We start from the raw sequence: 26,963 nt of genomic DNA, 5'->3' as shown, positions 1-26,963 counted from the left end.
TGGGGTTGGAGCGGAGGGAGCGGAGGGCTGCCCGTTCTGCGGGGGAGAGGTTGGAGTGGGTGGAGAGGTTGAGGCGGTTAATGTCTCGACGGCAGTTGGAGATGAAGAGGTCGAGGGAGGGTAGGAGGCCTGGGGGTGGTGTCCAGGAGGAGGACTTGTGTTGGAAGCGGGTGAAGGGGTCAGTGGAAGGAGGGTTGGGTTCCCGGTTGAAGAAGTAGGCATGCAGGCGAAGACGGCGGAAAAACTGCTCTATGTCCGACCGTGACTGGTATTCGTTGATGTGTGGTTGTAGGGGGACAAAGGTGAGCCCCTTGCTCAGGACTGACCGTTCGTCCTCAGTCAGTGGGAGGTCTGGGGGGATGGTGAAGATTCGGCAGGGCTCAGGGTGGCTGTCTCCTCTGGGGTTACAGGCTGTGGAGGTTGTGGGCGGAGCGATGATGTCGTCGGCCGTGGGCGGGGTTCCGTCGGCCGTGGGCGGGGTTCCGTCGGCCGTGGGCGGGGTTCCGTCGGCGTCGACCGTGGGCGGGGTTCCGTCGGCGTCGACCGTGGGCGGGGTTCCGTCGGCGTCGACCGTGGGCGGGATTCCGTCGGCGGTGGGAGGATCGGGGTGGGCGGCAGCAGCTGAGGTGAGGGTGGTGTGTGGGCTGTAGTACCTGGACGTGGAGGTGGTGACTGCAGCAGCGGTTCCGGAAGTTCTGTGGCCGGCGGAGGCCGATGTGACGTCATCGGTGGGGTCTCCGGCCGTGTCCTCATGGTCAATGGCGGCGGGTGCATGGTGGGGGAGGGGCAGGGACAGAGTCGGGATTTGGGAGGCGCAGGAATCCTCTTGTGGGTGGCAGGGGCCAGTGAGTTGGTTGTACTTACGATTTTTGGTGTCCAGTAAAGCTGAGTGGAACTGGGTGTTCAGTCTGTGGATCCTGCGGAGGATAAAAAACAGCAGGGGTCCTTTGCAGGTCTGGGAGAGGGAGGCTCTGAGCTGGGGCAGGCTGGATTGCAGTGCCTGGAGGTGCCGGCGCATGGCTGCAAGTGTCTGTTTCAGGACTCGCAGGGAGAACCGCTTCTGAAGGGTCTGAATATTCTGGGTGTGGGTGTAGAGGTGGTCACGGTTGGGGCCAAATTGGGAAGGCTGAAATGTGGACTGTAGTCCCTTGGGGATGATCTGGTTCCGTAGGCAGGTCCAGGTACTACAACCGCTGCTGCAGTCACCACCTCCACGTCCAGGTACTACAGCCCACACACCACCCTCACCTCAGCTGCTGCCGCCCACCCCGATCCTCCCACCGCCGACGGAACCCCGCCCACGGTCGACGCCGACGGAACCCCGCCCACGGTCGACGCCGACGGAACCCCGCCCACGGTCGACGCCGACGGAACCCCGCCCACGGCCGACGGAACCCCGCCCACGGCCGACGGAACCCCGCCCACGGCCGACGACATCATCGCTCCGCCCACAACCTCCACAGCCTGTAACCCCAGAGGAGACAGCCACCCTGAGCCCTGCCGAATCTTCACCATCCCCCCAGACCTCCCACTGACTGAGGACGAACGGTCAGTCCTGAGCAAGGGGCTCACCTTTGTCCCCCTACAACCACACATCAACGAATACCAGTCACGGTCGGACATAGAGCAGTTTTTCCGCCGTCTTCGCCTGCATGCCTACTTCTTCAACCGGGAACCCAACCCTCCTTCCACTGACCCCTTCACCCGCTTCCAACACAAGTCCTCCTCCTGGACACCACCCCCAGGCCTCCTACCCTCCCTCGACCTCTTCATCTCCAACTGCCGTCGAGACATTAACCGCCTCAACCTCTCCACCCACTCCAACCTCTCCCCCGCAGAACGGGCAGCCCTCCGCTCCCTCCGCTCCAACCCCAACCTCACCATCAAACCCGCAGACAAGGGTGGCGCAGTGGTAGTATGGCGTACTGACCTCTACATCGCCGAGGCCAGACGCCAACTCTCCGACACCACCTCCTACCGCCTCCTCGATCATGACCCCACACCCGAGCACCAAACCATCATCTCCAACACCATTCATGACCTCATCACCTCAGGGGACCTCCCACCCACAGCCTCCAACCTCATTGTTCCCCAACCCCGCACGGCCCGTTTCTATCTCCTTCCCAAAATCCACAAACCTGCCTGCCCTGGTCGACCCATCGTCTCAGCCTGCTCCTGCCCCACCGAACTCATCTCCACCTATCTGGACTCCATTTTCTCCCCTTTGGTCCAGGAACTCCCCACCTATGTCCGTGACACCACCCACGCCCTCCACCTCCTCCAGGACTTCCAATTCCCTGGCCCCCAACACCTCATATTCACCATGGACGTCCAGTCCCTGTACACCTGCATTCCGCATGGAGATGGCCTCAAGGCCCTCCGCTTCTTCCTGTCCCGCAGGCCCGACCAGGCCCCCTCCACCGACACTCTCATCCGCCTAGCGGAACTCGTCCTCACACTCAACAACTTCTCTTTTGACTCCTCCCACTTCCTACAGACTAAGGGGGTGGCCATGGGCACCCGCATGGGCCCCAGCTATGCCTGCCTCTTTGTAGGTTACGTGGAACAGTCCATCTTCCGCACCTACACAGGCCCCAAACCCCACCTCTTCCTCCGGTACATTGATGACTGTATCGGCGCCGCCTCTTGCTCCCCAGAGGAGCTCGAACAGTTCATCCACTTCACCAACACCTTCCACCCCAACCTTCAGTTCACCTGGGCCATCTCCAGCACATCCCTCACCTTCCTGGACCTCTCAGTCTCCATCTCAGGCAATCAGCTTGTAACTGATGTCCATTACAAGCCCACCGACTCCCACAGCTACCTAGAATACACCTCCTCCCACCCACCCTCCTGCAAAAATTCCATCCCCTATTCCCAATTCCTCCGCCTCCGCCGCATCTGCTCCCACGATAAGACATTCCACTCCCGCACATCCCAGATGTCCAAGTTCTTTAAGGACCGCAACTTCCCCCCCACGGTGATTGAGAACGCCCCTGACCGCGTCTCCCGCATTTCCCGCGACACATCCCTCACACCCCGCCCCCGCCACAACCGCCCCAAGAGGATCCCCCTCGTTCTCACACACCACCCTACCAACCTCCGGATACAACGCATTATCCTCCGACACTTCCGCCATTTACAATCCGACCCCACCACCCAAGACATTTTTCCATCCCCACCCCTGTCTGCTTTCCGGAGAGACCACTCTCTCCGTGACTCCCTTGTTCGCTCCACACTGCCCTCCAACCCCACCACACCCGGCACCTTCCCCTGCAACCGCAGGAAATGCTACACTTGTCCCCACACCTCCTCCCTCACCCCCATCCCAGGCCCCAAGATGACATTCCACATTAAGCAGAGGTTCACCTGCACATCTGCCAATGTGGTATACTGCATCCACTGTACCCGGTGCGGCTTTCTCTACATTGGGGAAACCAAGCGGAGGCTTGGGGACCGCTTTGCAGAACACCTCCGCTCAGTTCGCAACAAACAACTGCACCTCCCAGTCGCAAACCATTTCCACTCCCCCTCCCATTCTCTTGATGACATGTCCATCATGGGCCTCCTGCAGTGCCACAATGATGCCACCCGAAGGTTGCAGGAACAGCAACTCATATTCCGCCTGGGAACCCTGCAGCCATATGGTATCAATGTGGACTTCACCAGTTTCAAAATCTCCCCTTCCCCCACTGCATCCCTCAACCAGCCCAGTTCATCCCCTCCCCCCACTGCACCACACAACCAGCCCAGCTCTTCCCCCCCACCCACTGCATCCCAAAACCAGTCCAACCTGTCTCTGCCTCCCGAACCGGTTCTTCCTCTCACCCATCCCTTCCTCCCACCCCAAGCCGCACCCCCAGCTACCTACTAACCTCATCCCACCTCCTTGACCTGTCCGTCTTCCCTGGACTGACCTATCCCCTCCCTACCTCCCCACCTACACCCTCTCCACCTATCTTCTTTACTCTCCATCTTCGGTCCGCCTCCCCCTCTCTCCCTATTTATTCCAGTTCCCTCCCCCCATCCCCCTCTCTGATGAAGGGTCTAGGCCCGAAACGTCAGCTTTTGTGCTCCTGAGATGCTGCTTGGCCTGCTGTGTTCATCCAGCCTCACATTTTATTATCCTGTTTAATGGACTGTGCTCTCAATGACATCCAATTTCTTAACCTCTACAGATATTGATTGCTGCTATCTTCGGAGGTGGATGAATCATAGATGACAGAAAACAGGTAGTGAAGGTGAATCCATTAATTGTTCTTTATTTCTTGGCATCACAGAGGAGATCCATTTGTGTTTCTGGTCAGTCACAGAAGAAAGGCAAACTAGCTCGATCTCTCACAGGTAGGAAATGTTATCCACTAGTGTAATTTTTCAAAATGCAAAATAAGAATTTAGAGCCTAATATAAAACTCTGGATTTTTGCCATTTTTTTTTGTCTTATCATGGTGCAATGTCACAATGTTAGTTCCCCACAAGCATGTTATGTTTACTGTAGCACAGTGCTAAAATTAACTATAAACTATCAGCTTATTTTCTGAAGCATGTTGAGTTAATCTCAATGCATCGCACTTGATTGAATCAATCCTTGCTGCTTTCACTGTCTCCCTTGAAAACCTGTCTGAAGATTAACCAATCACTCCCTGAAACAATAGCTCCAGTTTTTACGGAGTGGTAGAAGTGGTGGTGTTGGAGTGGCTTCAAAGTCATTCACTTAGAGTGTATCACTTAGCTACTGCTTTCTCTCCATGATCTGAGCTAATCTGGGGACCTGCACCAGACTCACAGGGTGCTCCTTCAATATGCAGCACTCAATTTCATGATTATTATTGGACATCAGCTGTCTCAAGTAGAGGTCTAAGCAGGGGAATCTTTATGCTTCTTTATTCTTAAACCAGTCAAGACCAATGGTGCCAGGAATTGAATAGTGCTTCAGAGAGCCACTCTTTTTGTTAAAGATTGATTTCCTCATGAGCCAGGAGAATAGTAGCTCTCCTCCAGATCTCTTCAAGAAATCTTGGACCACTTCTGCACTTGATTCATCTACTCTTGCCCCCAGTTGCAACTGTGCTGCCAGCACTCCCTTGTTGCATGTCCCTGGTCATAAAATCTTGCTGCCCAAAGTTTTGCTGCCAGCTTTAAATGAGGCAATATTTGTGCCAGTTTCAAGCAGAAGCCTTGAACTAGGCATGGAAATGTAGCCTGGGGTTTAAAGGGGAGGGGAGCAGGCGATGGTTGAGGGGTGAGAGGGGTTAAAGGGGTTGGGGGACGGGGAGGTGTTAGGGTGATCTTTCACAGTTTAAGTGATTGAGAACTTGAGTGTCCCTGGTTATCATTTCTAGAAGGCTGTGAGCCGGATAGAGAGTGGGGCTGGGAAATTGGGGGATAGACAGAAAGTGAACAGATCAAATAGATTGGGGAGTTAAGGAAAGTGATGATATTACAGTAAATGCAAATAAATTGCTGTGACATGGTTTATGTTCATAGAGCAGACCAAGGGAAAGGAGTCTGGGGGTTTAGTGATAAAATGTGAAGATCAAATGGTGAGGTCAGGAAATAACTGTTCCTATTCTGCTTCAACAGAATGCAATCCTCTCCCTCCCCCAGTCCCACTTTCTGATTGAGTTTGATTGTTTTCCTCTCCCTCTCCTCCTGCTCCGACAGAACTCACTCCCCTTCCTCTCACACCCCCACTCCAACTGAGCTCAATCCACTCCTTTCCACTGTATCTGAACTCAGTCCACTCCCTCTCCCTCTCCCTCTCCTGCTTTGCCTGTGCTCAGCACTCTCCCCCTCTCTCTGACCTGAGCTCTTTCCTTTCCCTCTCCGTCTCCGACTAAACTTGAACTCTCCCTCCCTCTCCAACTGAGCTTGACCCTCTCCCTTCCAGCTTCAGCTGAGTTCAGTCCTCTCCCTCTACCTTCCTGCTCTGACTGAGCTCGATCTTCCCCCTCTCCCTCCCCGACTCTGATAAAGGGTGATAAAGCTCGAGCCTCTCCCTTTCCCTTCCCACTCTCTGACTGACCTCAATACTCTCCCTTTCCCTCCCTTGCTCTGACTGAGGTGGATCTTTGCCTTCTTCTAATCCAGGTGAGCTTGATCTGCTCCGACTGATTTTGACCTGACGTTGTTCCTCAGGCTATCTGGAAGCTCCTGTCCTGCCGATTATTCCTAGATTCAGTCTGATGCATTGCCCCTGCACTGACTGAACTTTTGTGGAAGACTATTCACAGATTGCTGTTCAAAATCCCCCAGTTCATTCATTGAACACAAAATGCCTGACAGTACACTCTGCCCTGTGGTAAATGTGATTAATAGTTATATGTCAGCAGCTAGACAGCATCATTGTGATTTCAGATCACATGGGAGGGGGATCTAATTGTAGCAGATTGTAATTTAGTCCAGTTCAACATGGTCTACATAGTTAATAAATGTTTATCAATTTGTATTTGTATGGTGTCCAATTCTCTTCTAAGACTCCCAGAAGCTGTTCATGATATTTATGTCCTTTCAATAATCAGAGGGTTAGATAGGGTGGATAAGGAGAGCCTTTTTCCTAGGATGGTGACGGCGAGCACGAGGGGGCATAGCTTTACATTGAGGAGTGAAAGATATAGGACAGATGTCAGAGGTGGTTTCTTTACTCAGAGTAGTAAGGGAATGGAATGCTTTGCCTGCAACGGTAATAGATTCGCCAACTTTGGGTACATTTAAGTCGTCATTGGATAAGCATATGGACGTACATGGAATAGTGTAGGTTAGATGGGCTTCAGATCAGTATGACAGGTTGGCACAACATCAAGGGCCGAAGGGCCTGTACTGTGCTATAATGTTCTATGTTCTATGGTTCGGTTTAGAACTGATGGTGAAAAATCAGACAGTGAATGGGGAGCAGTGGTCTTGTCATGAGAGTTGGAGCAGAACTCCAGGCTAGTGTCCTTCAGGGCATGGCTTCAAATCTCATCAGTGCAGACAGTGAAATTTAAACTCAATAAAAAGCCAGCCTAACTGTAACCATAAAAGTATTATCAATTGTTGCAAAAATCCATCAAGTTCACTAATGTCCTTTTTAAAGGAAATCTGCTGTCCTGATCTATTGTGGCCAATACATCACTTTATAGCTAAAGCAATATGGGTGATTCTTAACAGACTTCTGGGTAATAAATTTAGCCTAGAGTGTGACACATATATCCAATGAACAAATAAAACTCATTCTTTTGTTGAGTGGTATCCCTCAGATCAGCAGCTAGATTGTTGCAAATTGATCTACCAACATCTATGTGTTATGTTATGGACCAGACAAGATCCCCTCAAAATGCATTAAGAAGGAAGCCTAGACCCTAACATTTTCTTATTTTAAAGGTAAATGTGAAATATTATGCTCCAGGTGCAATTCAATTGACCAAACTACTCAATGTTAAGCAGAACACAAATTATTCAGATGCTATAGTTAAACTGCAACAAAAAGAAAGAGGAATTTGGAATAATTTAACTCTGTTAGAAAACTTAACAGAATAATGGATTATTTTACTACTAAACCATAATTGTTCCAAAATAGTAACATCCCATAAACAGGCTCTTGGCAAAAGGCAATTTCAGAAAACAGTGTTGCCTGACATGTAACTCGAACAGCCCAGGAAAAAAGGGATCCAGAGAAAACCCAGACAGAGAGTGCAGCAGCCAGGAGAGATTCACACCTTCCACACCAGCTGACACCCCAGCGACAACTGCTGCTGGATAAACTAAAAAATCCTGCTTCTGTGATTGGTAGTTTGACCACACTCATTCAGGCTGCTTCTATTATTCCAATTTTTTGAAAGCACACCAAAAGCTTCACGAGTTGTTTGTTTTCTCATAGACTGCTCAACACCTGGATCCCAATCTGTCTTTAAATGAAACCAAGACAAAACGTGCCTCTTAAAGGCACAGTATCATCGCAGTTAGTATTAGCAAGTTACAACTGGACTTCTGAATTGGACCACTTTGCAATGGCTTCCTGCTTATAAATCAGATGCACTGGGGTGCAGTTTCACTCTGATCATTTCCAAAAAGTCTTCCAACATCATGTTGATTGTGTTTATTTTACTAATATCTGTGGATAACCTGAGGTGTAACCAACTTTTTATTCTGAGAAGTTATTGGATGTGAAGGATTGGTGAAATGTAAAATCAGAAAATTACCTGCACATATTCCTGATGTTTAAACATTTAATCATGATAAAATGGTGTAGCATTAATTTGTAACACAGGTTTAATTAGTTTAAACAGATCAAACAAAAGACTGTAGCATCAGATACAGGGGATAATCCAAGAATTAGAGATGCCAGTGCAGAACTGTATGTTTGAGGTAAGCAGACATAAGAAGTTTGACTGTGCAGATTGTTGGACCCAATTAACTCTCCAGAGGTTGTGGTTTAGATATACAGAGAATGATATAGGATGTGCTGAGCTGTGCATCTAAATTCCCTATACAGTCTTTATTAACACACACTTATCGCTGGCCTTTTCATGATAATTGTCTCAGTTTACAATAGGATAACTAAAGCCCGCAGATATAACTGTTGGATAAGTCTTGCATCTATTTCTGATTTCCTTGCAAATTTGTTTACCTGTATCTTTCCCACTATTTGGTGATCCAGAGAATAAGCCTGGCTCTGTAAAGGGACCTTAGCTTTAACTGCCTCAGTCCTTGACCCCTCTGGGATGTCCCCCTCTTCAGCACTGCAATATTCTCCCTTAAGCAATATTACGACTCCTGCCTCCTTTCTTCCCTTCCCTCACTTTCCTGAGCACTTCATATCTAAATCCTAAGGTCTGTGAAATCAGATCTCCATCATTACCCTCTCGTCATATTTTATAAGGTTATCTGCAGCTCATCAACATTTTTTACGACAGCTTGCATATTTACGTAAAGACGCAGCACTTTTGATTTAGAAATTAATCTAATCACATATAGAACTATATTATTTCCTAGCAGGAGCCCATTTCTGCAGATGCTGGAATCTGAACCGTAAACAAAAAATGCTGGCGGTCACAGCGGGTCAGGCAGCATCCGTGAAGACAAAGCAAACTAATGTTTTGAGTCGAGATGACTTCATCAGAGCTGGTGTGAAATGTGGAGGGCCAATATTTCTTCAATAGTTGGGGAGGAATGGTGTTGACGTGCTATTGAAGAAAAGATGTTGACAGTTCAGGATTAAGTGATTGAGATGTGAGAATGGCAGAACAGTGGTTTGCCTGACTGCCAGACTTGGGAAGTACGCACGGTCCCATCGGGGTGGGAGAAAGGACATGGTGACAGAGAATTTAACAGGTAAAGCCAAAAGAAAGGGAAGGAATGGGAGTGGCTTCACAATTTGAAGGTTTTGAACTCAGTATAAGTCCAGAAGGCTGGAAAGTGCCTAATCTGAAGATGAAATGTTGCTCCTCTGGCTCGTGCTGTGGTTCGCAGCAGCACTGAAGCATGCTGAGGACAGACACATGGGCATGCGAGCAAGATCCTGTGTCAAAGTGACCAGCTATGGGAAGGTCGGGGTCATGCTTGAACAGTATCTCTACCAATTCTCTGTTCATCCTGATTTTCTTGTTTAATATTACTTCCTGGCTCCCAAGCTCCTGCTCAATCAGTTTAATGTCTCCCCAGTGTCTCTAACAAGTTGTCTTGCATGGAAATGAGGTCCCGTTCTATTTATGTGCAAGCCTGTATATCTTCCCCAGAGCCATTCCTATCACCACAGGAACCGAAAGTGCTCCCTCTTGCAGTTTCTCTTCAGCCTCCCGTTTGTTTGCTATATCCTTCCGTTTCTATGCTCACATGTTGTTATGGTCCCCGAAATGGAGACTGACAAACTGAAAAAACCAAATTTACCAAGTGATCCTAATGAGAAAACCAATGAACGCACTTGGACCTCTTCTAACTTCTAGTTTAACATTCAAAGCAAAATCGACGCAAATTAACTGGCAAACCACAGTCAAATCATATTACAAATTATGCACAAATTAGCAGCTACAACAAAAGTAGATGACAGGGATTCATGAGGCAGTCCCAGCCCTTTGAAGGTTTGAATGTTCTCAGAGGCTGAGGTCATATTCCAGTTCCGTTCCTTTGAGGATTTAACTTCCAAACATCAGGCGACAGCAGTATCTAACCAACCTTCCAATCTATGTGCATAGTCTTCAGCAAAATGACATTTGTACAATCTTCCACTAGAACAATAGTGCAGGAGTAGGCCATTTGGCCCTTTGAGCCTGCCCCACCATTCGATACAATCATGGCCGATCAGCATCCCATTCCCACTTTCTCTCCAAACCCCTTGAACCTATTCGCTGCGGGGGCCACAGTCACCTCCCTCTTGAATGTATCTAATGAACTGGCCCCAACAGCTTTCAGTGGGAGAGAATTCTACAGGTGACAGTTATTCACAACAGTCTGGAAGACATGAGTCCTACTGGATCACCTTTATTTGACCAGTCAATGGTGATCTTGTGCACTGCATTTCCGATTCTGGTTCTTCAATTGATGCCAATGCACAGAAACTGCGGCAGCACATTATATTGTCAACCACTCACTCCTAGATCCAGCCTTCGGTTCCCCACCTTCCATCTATAAAAAGCTACTGCCACTCTCTGTCTTTTGCAAAAAAACGTAGCTTTGAAGTCCCTCGATTTCTCAGTGCTATGGCTTTTCATCATGGTGTGGCACTGAAGGTAATTTGAAGATTTATGGCTTTGTTTGCCAGTTTCTTTTCTAGCTGTCCACACTCTGCCTACAGGTTAAAATCCCTCTCTCCAACAGTGTTATTGGTAGCTTATGGACCATGATTGCTATCAGTGCTCCATCTTGAGGTGCTGAGCAGCTGCTCAATGCCATCTTTGACCCTGCCATGATGGAGGCAATGCACCATCTTGAAATCATATCTGCAACTGCAGAAATACCTGTCACTTCTCCTTAGATTGAATCATATATCCTATTGCTATTGGTGTAAGACAAACCGTGACAGCAATGTGATTTGAATCTATGCCCCTGACGGAATGTAGCAGTAGGATTTAGAAACGTGTTTGTTTTTATGATCCATGCGGGCCTGGCAACAATTTCTAGCACAGGTCCATAAACCCAGTCAGAAACATACTGCACGGAATTAGACCATTATTACCTGAGCTTCATTTCTCTGATTCACATGAACTGCTTCAGGTCTTGTGTCTTTCTAGTTTGTAGGGATGGCGAAAGCCATATTTTTCTCTCCTTGCCTGCAAAATCTGAGATTTGATTGGGTGACTAAAAACAGACGTGACCTGATGGGTAATTTTATTCTCATGGAATGTACATCTTCAGCTCCTTCATGAATGATCTTCCATCTGTCATAAGGTCAGAATTGGGCATGTAGACCGATTCTGTAGTGTTCACTTCCATTCGTGACTCCTCTAATAATAAAGGAGCCCGTGGATGCATGCAGCAAAACCTGGGCAACAGGGCAATGCTGATAAGTGGAGATAACACTCACAACCTTATTATGACAGGCAATAATTGTATGCAACAAGAGAGCCTAACCACCTCTGCTTGATTTTCAATGGCATTACCATTGCTAAATCTCTCACCATCAACATCCTGGGGTCGCCATTGACCAGATTTTTAACTGGGCCAGCCACCGAAATAATGTGGTTACAAGAGCAAGTCAGAGGCTGGGAATTTTGTGGGAAGTAATTCATCTTCTATCTCCCAAAAAAACTTGACTGTCATTCACAAGGCACAAGTGAGAAATACAATGGAATGTTCTCCACTTGCCTAGATAAGTGCAGCTCCACCAACACTCAAGAAACTCAAAACCATTCATCCCAAAACAGCCCACTTCTTCATTATCTAATCCACCATTATAAATATCCAGCATTTTTGTCACTGCCTAATGGTGTCTGTATTCATAATTTGTTTTCAAAAGATCATCCATACCTGCAATATCTACCCCCTCAAAAAATAAGATCAGTTACATGGCAATAAACACCACCAACCAGTTACCCCTTGCCATATGCCATCCTCACTTGGAAGTGTATGAGAGTTCTACCATGACTATTGAGTCGAAATCCTGGAAATTCCTCCCCATGTGCACCTTTACCAGACAGACCGCTGCAGTTGAAAGGTGTTCACCTTCTCAACAGCAATCAAGATGGGCATTAAATGCAGGCTTGGATGAAGAAAATAAACTTGAAAGACCCCCTTGTGTCTTAATGAACTGAACATGATATAGTGCTCGAATTATGAATGGACTTGAACTCTGCACTGTCCAATCACAGCTGCCAGTGGCTTAAATCATCTATACTGCCCACTAAGTGAATCATGCAGTTTGGAACTTGATAGGCATAGAAATTTCCAAACAATACTTCCCCAATCATTTCAACCTGCGAAAACTTTGCACTATGACCAAGTGGCACCACTTCTGGAGGTCGAAAGTTGAGTTATAGGTTTTCGTCCAATGCGTTTGTGCGATTATTTCAAAGTGATCATCACATACATGAACCAGAAAGGATCTTAGTCATTAGACATCAGTGCATTTGCAACCAACTACCTTAAGTTGAGCAAGAGTGTGCTCATTTCCCAAGCAACTATCATACTGTTTAGCCCACAAAGGCAAATCTCGAGATTGATCATGAATCAATGAAATTTGTATTCTGGAACAGTTGCATTTGCTAGTTCAGTGATATTTGAAGAAATGCAGCTGACCACAGCTCTAATGAGTTACCTGCTGCCACCTGAGTAATTACTGAGTACATGATACTGTTGGTCAGGTGACTGACAAGATTGGTGTAAGCTTGGGTCTATTCACTATTGAAGTCTCCAAGTAATATTGGGTGGAGCTATTAAACTAGCTTTCCATATTATTCTGTGAGGTTCCTGTTTGGCAAGGCCAGTTCAAAGTACTGCCTTTATCTCTAAAGAAAGTCAGAATGGTGAGTCTCAGACAATTTTTTTCCGCTTCCTGTAGTAGGATGTATTTCCTCTTACGTCAACTCTGACACTTTATCTGATAAGAACATAAGGAATATGAGCAGGAGTAGGCCATCTGGCCCCTCAACCCTGCGCTGTTATTCAATTAGATCATGGCTGATCTTTTCATTGACTTAGTTCCACTTATCTGCCCACTCTCCTTGACACTTAATTCCTTTACTGTTCAAAAATTTATCTATCTTTGCTTTAAAAACATTCAGTGAGGTAGCCTCAACTGCTTTGCTGTGCAGGGAATTCCATAGATCACAACCCTTTGGGGGAAGAAGTTCCTCCTCTGCTCATTCTTAAATCTGCTCCCCCTTATTTTGAGGCAATGCCACCTAGTTCTAGTTTCACCCACCAGTAGAAACAACCACCTTGCTTCTATATTGTCTGTTCCCTTCATAATTTTACATGTTTCTTTAAGATCAGCCCCTCATTCTTCTAAATTCCAATCATCCCAGTCTACTCATAAATCAACCCTTTCAACTCCGGAATCAACCTAGTGAACCTCCTCTGCACCCATTCCATTCATTTCTTAAGTAAAGAGACCAAGACTGTAGACAGTACTCCAGTTGTGGCCTCACCAGCATCCTGTACAGCTGCAGCATAGCCTTCCTGTTTTTTAAACTCCATCCCTCTAGCAATGAAGAACAAAATTCCATTTGCCTGCTTAATGACATGCTGTACCTGCAAACTGGCTTTTCCTGAATCATGCACAAGGACACCCAGGCCCCTCTGCACAGTAGCATTCTGCAATTTTTCACCATTTAAATAATAGTCCATCTTGCTCTTATCCCCACCAAAATGGATGACCTCACACTTATTAATATTGTACTCCCATCTGCCAGACCCTTGGCCACTCAGTTAGCCTATCAATATCCCTCTGCTGACTTACAGTGTCCTCTGCACACTTTGCTTGACCGCTCATTTTAGTGTCATCTGCAAACTTTGACACACTGCACTAAGTCTTCACCTCTAAATCGTGTATGCAAAATGTAACTAATTGTATTCCTAACACTGATCCGTGAGGCACACCATTAGCCACTGACCTCCAACCAGAAAAACACCCATTTATCCCCAGTCTTTGTGTTCTGTTAGTTAATTAATCCTCTGTCCATGCTAATACATTAACCATAATGCCATTCACCTTTATCTTGGCTTGCAGCTTTTTGTGTGGCACCTTATCAAATGCCTTCTGGAAATCCAAAATCACATCTACAGTTCCCCATTGTCCACTGTGCTCATAATGTCCTCAAAGAATTCCAGTACATTAGTTAAACATGAGCTGCCTTTCATGAACCCATTTAGTGTCTCAAGCACATCTTAACTTAGAATCACGTAAGGGTGATGGAATCATTCAAAACAGAACAGCGAATGCATCTGTAGCTCAGTATGTACATGGTTGAGGTTGTAGACATGTTGGCTGAATGGTGGGTTTGGTTGCAAACATTTAATCACCCTGCTCGGTAACATTTTCAGGGCACTCCCGGTGAAACGTAGGTGTCCTGTCCCACTTGTTTTTCATATGCCGTGGTTTGCTGGGGTGGTTGGTATTACTTCCAGTTTAGTTTCTCAGTGTATCCAGTTCTGTTCAATGTGCTTGCTGATGGAGTTCCGGTTGGAATGCTACACCTCCAGGAATTCCCTGGCATGTCTCTGTTTCGTTTGTGCAATTATCGACGTGTTGTCCCAGTCGAGTTCCTGTCTCTCGTTGTACGTGTGTAGTGAGACAAATGAGAATTCGTCGTATCTCTCAGTATTGTCTCACTACACACAGACAACGAGGGACACAAATTCAACTGGGACAACATGTCGGTAATCATGCAAGACAAGCAGAGGCATGCCAGGGAATTCCTGGAGGCCTGGCATTCCAACCAGAACTCCATGAACAGACACACTGAATTACACCCTGTATACAAACCGGAAGTAATACCAACCATGCAGCAAACCAAGGCATATAAATAACCAGCAGGATGGAAATTGAGGGCGCACTAACGATGTAAATGATGAAATGTTTGCAAACAAACCCACCGGCTCGGCGAGCATGTCTACAACCTCATCCACAACCTGAGCTACAAATCTTTTCCAAAACTTTAAAATGTAAATGGTTCTTGTCCATAATTTGAACCAGTGCTGATTTTGTGCGATATGAACCTGCTACAAAAACAACAGAAATCCAGGCATCAGAAAACCAGTTTAAAAAAGTATGCGGTCTCCTATTGATCATCAGGGAAGGAAATCTACCATCCTTACATGATCTGCCCGACATGGAACTCCAGACCACAGCAATGAGGCTGACTCTTAACTGCCCTCTGGGCAGTCAGGGATAAGCAATTAATGTTGGCACTTCCAGTGACGCCCATATCTTATGAATAAATAAAACTTAATCAGTGTACAGCTTTATTCTTGCTTCCTCTTCACCGTTCAAGCAGATTGCCCTTAACCAGGAGAAATGAAATTAGATTTCCCACAGTGTGGTAACAGGCCCTTCGGCCCAACAAGCCCACTCTGCCCTTTGGAGCATCCCACCCAGACCCATCCCCCTATAACACACGCACCCCTGTACACTACGGGCAATTTAGCATGGCCAATCCACCTATCCCGCACATCTTTGGACTGTGGGAGGGAACCGGAGCACCTGGAGGAAACCCATGCAGACACAGGGAGAACGTGCAAACTCCACACAAACAGTTGCCCGAGGCTGGAATCGAACCTGGATCCCTGGTGCTGTGAGGCTGCAGTGCTGACTACTGAGCCACCGTGCTGCCCTCTTTATTCATCCAGCTACAGAGCATGTTTGTTTCAGTGCTTCCTTAAAGTGGTGCCTTGTTAGGGGAAAGGAGAGCAGTGAGATATCACCTTTGGTGTGACCAGAGGTTTGGAATCAATGTTGAATTTTTTCAGAGGTGATAGATGAGTCTAAGATATTAGCCGATATATCTGACATAGTCATCCTTTATGTGGCTGATGGTCTGATTGGCACTTTCGAAAATATTGTACAAACATACTAATAGTAGATCATTCAGCCCCTTGAGCCTGTTCCACCATTTAGTAAGATCATGGTTGATCTGATTGTGACCTCAAATCCACATTCCTGACAGTCCTGGATAGCCTTCTCCTTCATTATGAGTCAATGGTGACACAAACAATGCACAGAGCGCAAGGACTTCCTCCGTTCATGAATATTCATAAACTGGCCAGATTTTAATGACAGTTTGGTATCATGCATGATCAATTTTCCTGACCGAAGAACCAAGGAACTAAAGAATTATCTGTAAGCACACAACCTGCACAGAGGTTCACACCCCACATGTAACAGACCATTACACACATAGTTACATAGGCTACAAATAAGAACATAAGATATCGGAACAGGAGCAGTCTCTGTGGACTTTGAAGTCTGTTCCAACATTCAGTAGAACTATGGCTGATCTTGCACTTTGATTCCGAGTTCAATATCACAAGTGTCATCAGATCGTTTAATTACCTTGTGCACAAAAAGCTATTGATCTCTATCATGACTATATTCAATAACTAATTAGCCTACACCTGACTTTACTGTGTACAGAGACATTCAGTACCTACACTGGCAAAATTAAGTAGAAGGATCTGCTGCTTCCTGTGATTGTCCTTTCAAAAAATGGTGAATGCATGATGGATCAAACTCTATCCTTTATGAGAGGATGATTCATGTCTAACCCTAACCTTAACCCTAATCCTAACCTTGATTCATGTCTAAACCTAACCCTATTGAACCCTAACCCTAACATGGAAATGAACAGCTGCACAAAACTACACTAAACACTCAAAACTAAGAGAAGGAATGCACTTTTCAAAGCCTTCTACAACATTCCATTTTTCCAGTGACCTTATTATTGCAGGCAGTAATTCCCAGATATGAATGATACCAAATCCTGTTGCCATAGCAACAATCCTACAAGTATGCCAATTCAACAAGACTCAGCTATGTCTGTACCAAATCTGGAGCTGGGTCTGATTTTTCCCATGAGTCTCTCAGCTTTAAGGATGTGAATGTGGAAGAGTGTGTGGCACTGGATGTTGAGAAGAGATGAAATGGTGAAAGTCTCTGACCTCATCGAGGGCCCGCAGCAAACCCTCTCTTTTAGCATGACTGATGTGTTAGGTATGTTAAAGAGCATAGAAATTTCTCATTTCATACGCTTTTCAGACTCAAAGAAGGCTGACAGTTTAAAGGGTAGTGAGGAGAGCTCTGGGGAAGGGGGAATTGCTTTTCAGCACTTCCTGTGGACCAGAAAGTAGAGAGGTACATCCTCCTGCCTCAAACTTCACCTATATCTCCCACACCCCGCCCTGCACCATGTTGTCATCAGCAGACAGCCCATTCACATTTTCAGTGCACCACCACCCAACACAACCCCTCCCCATGTTAGCCACATTAGCCATGGGTGAGGTCCCAGAAGACCAGAGGGTAGCGAATGTTGTACCCTTATTCAAGAAGGGCTGCTAAGAAAAACCTGGGAAGTGTAGATCAGTAAGCCTAACGTCTGTGGTAGGTAAGTTACTTAGAAGATTCTGAGGGGTGAGATTTACATGCATTTGGAAAGGCAGGGTTTAATTAGGAGTAGTCAGTGTGGCTTTGTGCGGGAGATCATGCCTCACAAATTTGCTAGAGTTCTTTGATGAAGTGACCAGGAAGATTGATGAGGGCAGGGTGGTAGACATAGCCCATGTAGATTTGAGTAAAGCTTTTAGTAAGGTTCTCCACGATAGGCTGCTTTGGAAGGTCAGATTGCTTGAAATCCAGGGAGAGCTGGCAAATTGAGTACACAATTGGCTTGATGATAGAAAGCAGAGAGTAATAGTAGAATGATGTTTGTCGGACTGGAGGTTGTGACTGGTGGTGTGCCTCAGGGGTTGGTGCTGGACCCATTGCTGTTTGTTATCTATATCAATGATTCGGATGAGAATGTACAAGGCATTCTAAGTAAGTTTGCGGATGACACTAAAATAGTTGATATCGTGGACAGTGAGGATAGTTATCAGAAATTGCAGCAAGATCTTGATTAGCTGGGGAATGGAGTTTAATATAGACAAGATAGATAAAAGTGTGAGGTGTTGCATTTTGGAAAGTCAAATCAAGGTAGGAGTTTCATGGTGAATGGTGGGGCCTTAAAGGGGTGCAGTAGAACAGAGGGACCTTGGAGTCCAGGCGCACGATTCTCTGAAAGTGGAGTCACAGGTAGACAGGGCAGTGAAGAGGGCTTTTGGCACATTAGCGTTCATTATTCAGGGGATTGAGTATAACAGTTCGGAAGTTTTGTTGCAGTTGTATAGGACGTTGGTGAGGCCACGCTCGGAGTGTTGTGTTCTGATATGGTCACCTTCTTATAGGAAGGATGTTATTAAACCGGACAGAGTGCAGGAGAAATTTACAAAGATGTTGCCAGGACTCAAAGGACTGAGGTGTCGGAAAGGTTTGACAAGCTAGGCCTTTCTTCTTTAAAGTGTGGGAGACTGAGTAGGGATCTTATGGAAGTGTATAAGATCATGAGACGCATGGATAGGGTGAATGCACTCGTTTTTCCGAGGGTTGGGGTATCAGGGACTGGGGAGAATCAGTTTAAGGTAAGAGTGGAAAGAATACATGGGAATCTGAGGGACAACTTTCTTACACAGAGGATGGTATGCATTTGGAATGAATTACCAGTGGAAGTGCTTGAGGCAGGTACATTAACAATGTTTCAAAGGCATTTGGATAAATACATGGATAGGAAATGTTTAGAAGGATAAAGGGAAATGAGTTTACTGTGAATGGACATTTTAGTCAGCAAGGACCCCTTTGGGCTAAAGGGCCTATCTCTGTGCTGTATGACTCTATGTAAAATGCCATTGGTTTTAAGACTAGACAGCCATTTTGAATTGATGATTAGATACCCCAAATTCAAATGCACAGTAGGTTAATGGGTTTGGTCACACCCACCGCCCCACTTCAAAACCCACACAAAGTGGAATGGGCTGTGCCTCCAAAGTCAAAACCTAACCCCCAAACCCCACCCCCCCACCTTCCCCATGACTTGTTCTGGAATGTTCCCTGCCCAACGAATACTTTTCAAGTAGGCTGATGTCTACATGGGGATCCTGTAACAGAGAGAAAGCACATGCTATACAGTTAAAACCATCGAGCATTCAGGAAAGCCCGGACACATAAGAACATAAGAAATAGGAGCAAGAGTAAGTCATGTGGCCCCTCGAACCTGCTTGGCCATTCAGTAAGATCATGGTTGATCATCTCATGGACTCAGCTCTGCCCACCCACCTCTACAATTCCTTTACAATTCAAATATCTATCTATCTTTGCCTTAAAAACATTCAATAAGGTGGCCTCAACAGCTTGTCATCTGGAATTCTGCCTTCCCCCATTGTCCCACATAACTTGCTGTGATAAATATCCAGGTCTTTGTTTTTATTTTGGTAACTTGCTGTCTAAAATCCAGCAAGGGAACCAGAGCATTCTCTTGGGCCCCTCCTGATGCACTTTACCAGCATGACAGGACTTAGTAAGGGTCACAATATTCCAGTGTCATTTTTTTAAACTTTTTTTTGGCAAGGAATATCCTTGTCTCCAAAATCCATGTTTGACATACTTTTCTATTTGGTGGAGTAGGTAGACTTTCTAGCTCCTCAGTGCTCTCCCTACACATTCTGAGCCACTTCTATGACATCGGCTATACCATTGAAACATTTATTATTGAGACTTTCATCTACCTGATAAATAACTACAATTGGCAATTGCAATGGAAGATTTCTGTGGGAATTCTGTTGCTTGAAGATATCAGGGTGTCTTTGTATTTCTTTTGTGCAGTTGGAGGATATGGAGGTGCCAAAAACAATGCAGAAAACCAATCTCCAAAGCTACCCAAGTCCATGTCTGTCACTCCTCAGCAACCTCACAGGACAGAATGGATTAATGAAGAAGAGCCAGAAGACTTACAGAGTTCGAATGAAACAGATATAAATCAAAAGGGAGAGGATGAAATTAAAAATAACACTGAAAACAAAAGACCTGTGCACAAATTAAAGCTAAGGTTCGCTTCTCAGAATACAATCGAAAATGGATTATAACAAACTGGCAGTGGGTGCAAGAAAGCCGAATGCACCTCCATTAATTCTCTGAAGCAAATTGTCACAGATCCAATGTAGAATATCTGGAACAAAAAGAAAAATTAAAAATTGTTCTGACAGACAATGTGAGATATTCAGCACTCAACACTCATCTTAACTCTGAAGCCACGCTCGATATGAGATTTTCAGGTACCATATTGATTATAAGAACATTGGAGCAGGAATAGGCCATTCAAACATGGCTGCCATTCAATTTGATAATAGCTAAATGAACTTCAACCAACACTTTCCCTTGATATCTCCATATACACTGATGTCACTATCATGCTCAATGATTAAGTTTCTATGACCTCTAGGGGCTGTAATTCCAAAGATTTTCCAGCCTCTGTGAAGAAATTCCTCCTCATCTCTGTCTTAAATGACCTAATCCTTACTCTGAGACTGTGCTCCGTGTTTGTAGGCTCACCGGCCAGGGGAATCACCCCATATCTACATCCACTCTGTCACACCCTGTAAGAACTGCGAAAATATAAATTAGATCAGCTCTCACTCATCAAAACTCTGGAGAAGACAGATTCAAGTTTATTCAATCTTTAAACATACAACAAGTTCCACCATCTCCAAGATCAAATCCCACTTTAAACAGTTGAAGGATGGTTGACACCTGGCAGGCCACATTTCTGGAACTGCCAACAGAATCCAACCTGCAGGAATGGGGCCTTTTGACAGTGCAATAGGCTGGTTTTGTCATACAACCTTGGGAATGCATTTCTCTTCATTTTTGTAATATAGTGTTATTTCAATGATCAAACAAACTCCTTGTACACAATTATGTCAAATATCACTTTCAAAATACTAGGCCAAAAGACTATTTTCTAGGAATCACTGTTGGTGACAGGAAAGCTATGCAACATTAATGCCTCAGAGATAGTAGGAACTGCAGATGCTGGAGAATCTGAGATAACAATGTGTAGAGCTGGATGAACACAGCAGGCCAAGCAGCATCAGAGCATCAGGAAAGCTGACATTTTGGGCCTAGACCCTTCTTCAGAAAAAGAATTAATGCCTGCTTTTTTTTTCCCTGGCGCTGTTTACACATTAGTGAAATATGGAGTAACTGTATTAAAATTGGTACCAATGTCTCTTTGGACTTTGTAAGCTCCTGTGTGTAGTTTAAATTCATCATTATAGTACAAAGCAAATTCTCTTGTCGTGGCCATCTGGGCAGATATTGCATCCAAACACCATGTACAGTTACTATCGAAAATAAACTGTACAGTTAGCCATCATTAGCTCATCTGACACTGCTTGAAACCCTGTAGGCATTTAAGGGAATTGCATAAATATTGCTGAAAATATCTTTATTCATCCAGATGCGTGAGGCTATTGAGTAATAATCACATATAATAGGTGGATTATTAATTTCCTAAAGCAAAGTTATTATATTTCAAACTGCTACAATATCTTAAGCATGAGACATTAAGCACTTTAATAATGTCATGAGGACCATGGGACTGAAAAGCCCTGGGAGTTTCTAAATTACTCCCAGACATTTATTATATCCACATCACATATTCGTGTGCAGTTCTCAGTCGACTAAGCACTGCTTCTCCACTTCAGAGACGTCTTCTATCATCAAGGATTCACATGTTGAAAGAAGTGTCGGAGAGAGATAATTACATTCAATTTGGAAATAAGCAGCACAATTGGACGGGCACCGCAACATCAGAAGAATGTATATCATCTCATGTACAATGTGTTACAAAGTAACTGTATGTATTATATATAATGTGTCAAGTGTTATACTGTATCTGCTGTACATGTCGCTGATGCACCATGTAATTGTCTGTATTGTACATACACCCAATAATTGGCTGCAATTCCATTTTGTTGTTATGGAAAATAAAAATTTGAACCAACCAGCATTGTGATTTAGCAATGAAACATTTGCAGTGATTCTGTGGGATCCAGCTCTAATTGTATAATTTACTGAGACTGGTTGATATTTGAGAAAGAACTGTATATCAAGAGTTCAGTATAAAAATATCAAAACAGCAAAAGATTGTATGTTAAGGGTGAGAGGATTGGAGAAGAAGAATATTAGTCAAAGAGACGGAGGTGGAGAAGAGAAGAGGGGAGTTGATGATGCTGCTGGGAAACTTACAGCTGTGTATTAAATGCCAGACAATAGGCCAGAGCAATTATTAGACACATTTGTGGGTATTGAAAGCCCAATAAACTATGCCAAAGTGAGAGAAAATCTTCAGTATGGGGTTGCAGGTAGTCCAAATGCTTCTCTAGCCAAGAAAACCCACCTAAAACAGGTAAAAAGCAGGTAAGCAGGATGCACTTATCACTGGGACAGGAATACCAGTCCATGAGGTTAAATTTGTTACAGAGATAATAGGAACAGCAGATGCTGGAAAATCAGAGATAACTCGAGCTGGATGAATACAGCAGGCCAAGCAGCATCAGAGGAGCAGGAAAGTTGACATGTCAGACCTAGACGTTTCTTCAGAAATGGGGGTGGGGAAGGGGTTTCTGAAATAAATAAGGAGAGAGGGGGAGGCAGATAGAAGATGGAAGAGGAGAAGATAGGTGGAGAGGAGACAAACAGGTCAAAGAGGCAGGGATGGAGCCAGTAAAGGTGAATGTAGGGGGAGTTAAGGAGGGGATAGATCAGCCCAGGGAAGACGGACAGGTCAAGGTGGTGGGATGAGGCTAGTAGTTAGGGGTTGGTGGTGGGCCCTGAGGTGAGAGGAGGGGATTCATGGGAGGAAGAACAGGTTAGGCAGGGTGGGACAAGATGCTGATTGGCCTGCTGTGTTCATCCAGCACTACACCTTGTTATCTGGGACACGTTGGGCTGGTTTTGAGATGTAGTAGGAGGAGGGGAGATTTTGAAGCTTGTGAAGTCCACAGTGATACCATTGGGCTGCAGGATTCCCAAGCAGAATATGAGGTGCTGTTCCTGCAACCTTTGGGTGGCATCGTTTTGGCACTGCAGGAGGCCCAGGATGGACATGTCATCTGAGGAATGGGAGGGGAAGTTGAAATGGCTCGCAACTGGGAGGTGCAGTTGTTTTGTGCAAATGGAGTGTAGGTGTTCCACAACGCAGTCCCCAAACCTCCGCTTGGCTTTCCCGATGTAGAGGAGGCCACAACGGGAACAACGGATACAGTATACCACATTAGCAGATGTGCAGGTGAATATCTGCTTGATGTGAAAAGTCTTGGGGCTTGGGATGGGGCTGAGGGAGGAGGTGTGGGGCAGGTGTAGCACTTCTTGCTGTTGTAGGGAAAAGTGCTGGGTGTGGTGGGGCTGGAGGGGATTGTGGAGTGGATCAGGGAGTCCTGGAGAGAATGATCCTTCCAGAAAGCAGATAAGAGTGGGGAGGGAAAAATGTCTTTGGTGGTGGGGTCAGATTGCAGATGACGGAAGTGTCAGAGGATGATGCGTTGGATCTGGACCTCGGTGGGGTGGTACATGAGAATGAGGAGGATTCTGTTTTGGTTGTTATTGTGGGGCGGGGTGTGAGGGATGCATTATGCGAAATGTGGGAGAAACCATCGAGAGTGTTCTCGACCACTGAGGGTGGGGGGAAATTGCGGTCCTTGAAAAACGAGGACATCTGAGATGTTCAGGAGTGGAATGCCTTATCCTGGGAGCAGATGTGGTGGAGGCAAAGGAAATGGGAATAGGGGATGGCGTTTTACAGGAAGGTGGCTGGGAGGAGGTGTATTCTAGATAGCTGTGGGAGCCAATGGGCTTGACATGGATTTCGGTTTCCAGGTGGTTGCCAGAGATGGAAGTAGAGGTCCAGGAAGGAGACAGAGTTATCAGAGATAGTCCAGGTGAACTTAAGGTTGGGGTGGAAGGTGTTGGTGAAGTGGATGAACTGTTTGAGCTCCTCGTAAGAGGACGAGGCGGCGCAGACACAGTCATCAAAGTAATGGAGGAAGAGGTGGGGTTTAGGGCCGGTGTACGTATGAAAGAGGGATTGTTCCATGTGACCGACAAAGAGGCAGGCATAGCCTGGGCCCATGCAGAAGTTGTTGAGGGTGAGGACGAGTTCAGCTAAGTGGATGAGGGTGTCAGTGGAGGGGGACTGGTCAGGCCTGCAGGACAGGAAGAAGCAAAGGCCCTTTAGGCTATCTGCGTGGGGAATGCAGGTGTACAGGACTGGATGTCTGTGGTAAAAATGAGGTGTTGGGGCCCTGGGAATTGGAAGTTTTAGAGGAAGTGGAGGGCATGGATGGCGTCACGGACGTCGGTAGGGAGTTGCTGGACCAAGAGGGAGAAAATGGAGTCAGGATAGGTGGAGATAAGCTCACTGGGACTGGAGCACGTGGAGACAATGGGTCGATCAAGGTAGTCAGGTTTGTGGATTTTGGGAAGGAGATCGAAGCAGGCGGTGCGGGTTTGGGGAACGATGAGGTTGGAGGCTGTGGGTGGGAGGTCACCTGAGGTGATGAGGTTGTGGATGGTCTGTGAGATGATGGTTTGGTGGTCTAGGGTGGGGTCATGATCAAGGGGGGAGGAGGAGGAGGTGTTGAAGAGTTGGCGCCTGGCCTCGGCAATGTAAAGGTTGGTGCGCCATACTACAACGGTGCCTCCCTTGTCCACGGGTTTTCTGTTGGGTTTGGGATTGGAGCGGAAGGCTGCCCATTCTGGGGGGAGAGGTTGGAGTGGGTGAGAGTGGTGGAGATGTTGAGGCGATCGATCTCATGACAGCAGTTGGAGATGAAGAGGTTGAGGTAGGGTTGGAGGCCTTGGGGTGGTGTCCAGGAGGAGTTGTGTGTGTGAGGAGGGGTCAGTAGGGGCAGGATCAGGCTCACAGTTAAAGGAGTAAGCGCAGAGGCGGAGGCAGCGGAAAAACTGTTCAACGTCCAAGCGTGAGCGGTGTTCGTTGATGTTCAGGTGGAGGGGGACAAAGGCCTGGGGAGATGGTGAAGACTCGGCAGGGCTGGGTGCTACAGTCTCCTCTGGAGCTGCTGGCTCTGGAAGTGGTGGGCGGAGCAATGTCGGCTTTGGCGGTGGGCAGAGTGATGTGACTTACCTGCTTGCCGGAGGGACCACCTTCTCTGGGACTCCCTTGTCCGCTCCACACTCCCGTCCAGCCCCACCACACCCAGCACTTTTCCCTGCAACGCAGGAAGTGCTACACCTGCCCCCGCACCTCCTCCCTCACCCCTACCCCAGGCCCCAAGAAAACTTTCCACATCAAGCTAATGTGGTATACTGCATCTACTGTTCCCAATGTGGCCTCCTCTACACAGGGGAAACCAAGCAGAGGCTTGGGGACCGCTTTGCGGAACACCTACGCTCGGTTTGCACTAAACAGCTGCACCTCCCATCGTGAACCATTTCAACTCCCTCTCCCATTCCTCAGACGACATGTCCACCCTGGGCCTCCTGCAGTGCCACAACAATGCCACCCAAAGATTGCAGGAACAGCAACTCATATTCCGCTTGGGAACCCTGTAGCCCAATGGTATCAATGTGGATTTCACAAGCTTCAAAATCACCCCTTCCCCTACCACATCCCAAAACCAGCCCAGCCTGTCCCCGCCTCCCTAACCTGCCCTTCCACCTATCCCCACCTCCCACCTCAAGCCCCACACCCATCTCCTACTTACTAACCTCATCCCGCCCTCTTGACCTCTCCGTCCTCCCTAACTCCCCACCTACACTCACATTTACTGGCTCCATCCCCACCTCTCTGACCTGTCTGTCTCTTCTCCACCTATCTTTTCCTTTATCTATCTTCTATCCACCTCGCCCTGTCTCCCTATTTATTTCAGAACTCCCTCCCAGTCCCCCATTTCTGAAGAAGTATCTAAGCTCAAAACGCCAGCTTTCCTGCTCCTCTGATGCTTCCTGACCTGCTGTGTTCACCCAGCTCTTGTTATCTCATGAAGTTAAAGTGTTCAGGTTTGTGCTGTTAACAGTTTTACCTGGGGTAAAAAGCACCAGGAAATCTTGGATCAGACTCTGGAATATTGTTCTGGCAAGGGAGACAGGGAATTTGTTGCACGCAAAATCTCAGGTTACTGATTGGCAAACACTCCCACATAAAATGGAACCCACTTGCCCAAGATATAATGGAGGCTGAAAAAGAAAATGGTTAAGGTTCAGAAAAATTCCCTTTTTGATTTCTATTAATCTTTGGTGTCTTGAAATGAGAGGGAGGTCATGTATTGTCAGTGTCAATTAAACAATTCATTCTTTGAACAATTTCTGTGGTCTTGTTTTAAGAAGTACCAGATTAAAATTAAAGGTCCAGAGTCCTGGGATGTATTTATTACAATCTTGCTATGGTCTAATACTGACGTGGTGCATTTGTTCTTCTGGCATTGTGATATGAATATTTATACATCAGTATGCTACATAACTGCTGTAAGTTAAAGAAAATTCTCACACAAATTCTGGCAAATGCAATCACCTGATTGAAGACTTTGCACGTCACAGCATTGCAGGAATTTAATGAGGGTGACGTGTCGGCTGTCAGGTGAAGAGCATGGATGAGATCCACATTACCTCTTTAGGGGAAGGCCCACAATGAACACAAAATAATGTGCTTCTGAACAAACCTTCCACAGGGGTAGGATGCCAGCTAAGCAGGTGTTGGTAGCTCCATTGCTTGGATGTATCAATGGGGAGGCAGCAGCTGCTGCAGATAATTCTCCCACCAGAAGTGCAGGTTCATGGACCAATCCCAGTTTGAGGCAAGCAAAGACAGAGGAAGTTGCATGGGCTAGGGTTCATGGAGGCTAAGACTACATGGAGTCAGCTGAAAGGGCAGGGCTTTAGCTCTCAACAAGCAACCTCTCACCTTGACATTTGGTCCTTTAATCAGGTTCTGAATGTTGCTTGTGCA

The 26,963-nt window shown here is 46.4% G+C and overlaps 1 protein-coding gene across 2 annotated transcripts in view; it reads left to right on the top strand.

Annotated features, from left to right (window-relative positions):
* The window catches only part of LOC125459043 (sodium/hydrogen exchanger 2-like), a 140,953-nt gene extending 118,927 nt beyond the window's left edge, over nt 1–22,026 (top strand). Inside the window, exons 11-12 of one of the 2 annotated variants that reach the window (XM_048544959.2) lie at nt 4,281–4,344; nt 19,823–22,026. In XM_048544959.2, the coding sequence (XP_048400916.1) occupies nt 4,281–4,344; nt 19,823–20,082 (324 nt within the window). In that variant the 3' untranslated portion in view covers nt 20,083–22,026. Of the gene's footprint in view, nt 1–4,178; nt 4,345–19,822 lie in introns of those variants that run through there. The other variant, XM_048544960.2, reaches the window with a different exon arrangement.
* Nucleotides 22,027–26,963: the final 4,937 nt, after the last annotated feature.

Source organism: Stegostoma tigrinum, chromosome 15 (assembly GCF_030684315.1).
Source record: "Stegostoma tigrinum isolate sSteTig4 chromosome 15, sSteTig4.hap1, whole genome shotgun sequence".
Classification (NCBI taxonomy): domain Eukaryota; kingdom Metazoa; phylum Chordata; class Chondrichthyes; order Orectolobiformes; family Stegostomatidae; genus Stegostoma; species Stegostoma tigrinum.
Note: the sequence above shows the minus strand (reverse complement) of the source record. Positions and strands in the feature narration are given on the sequence as shown.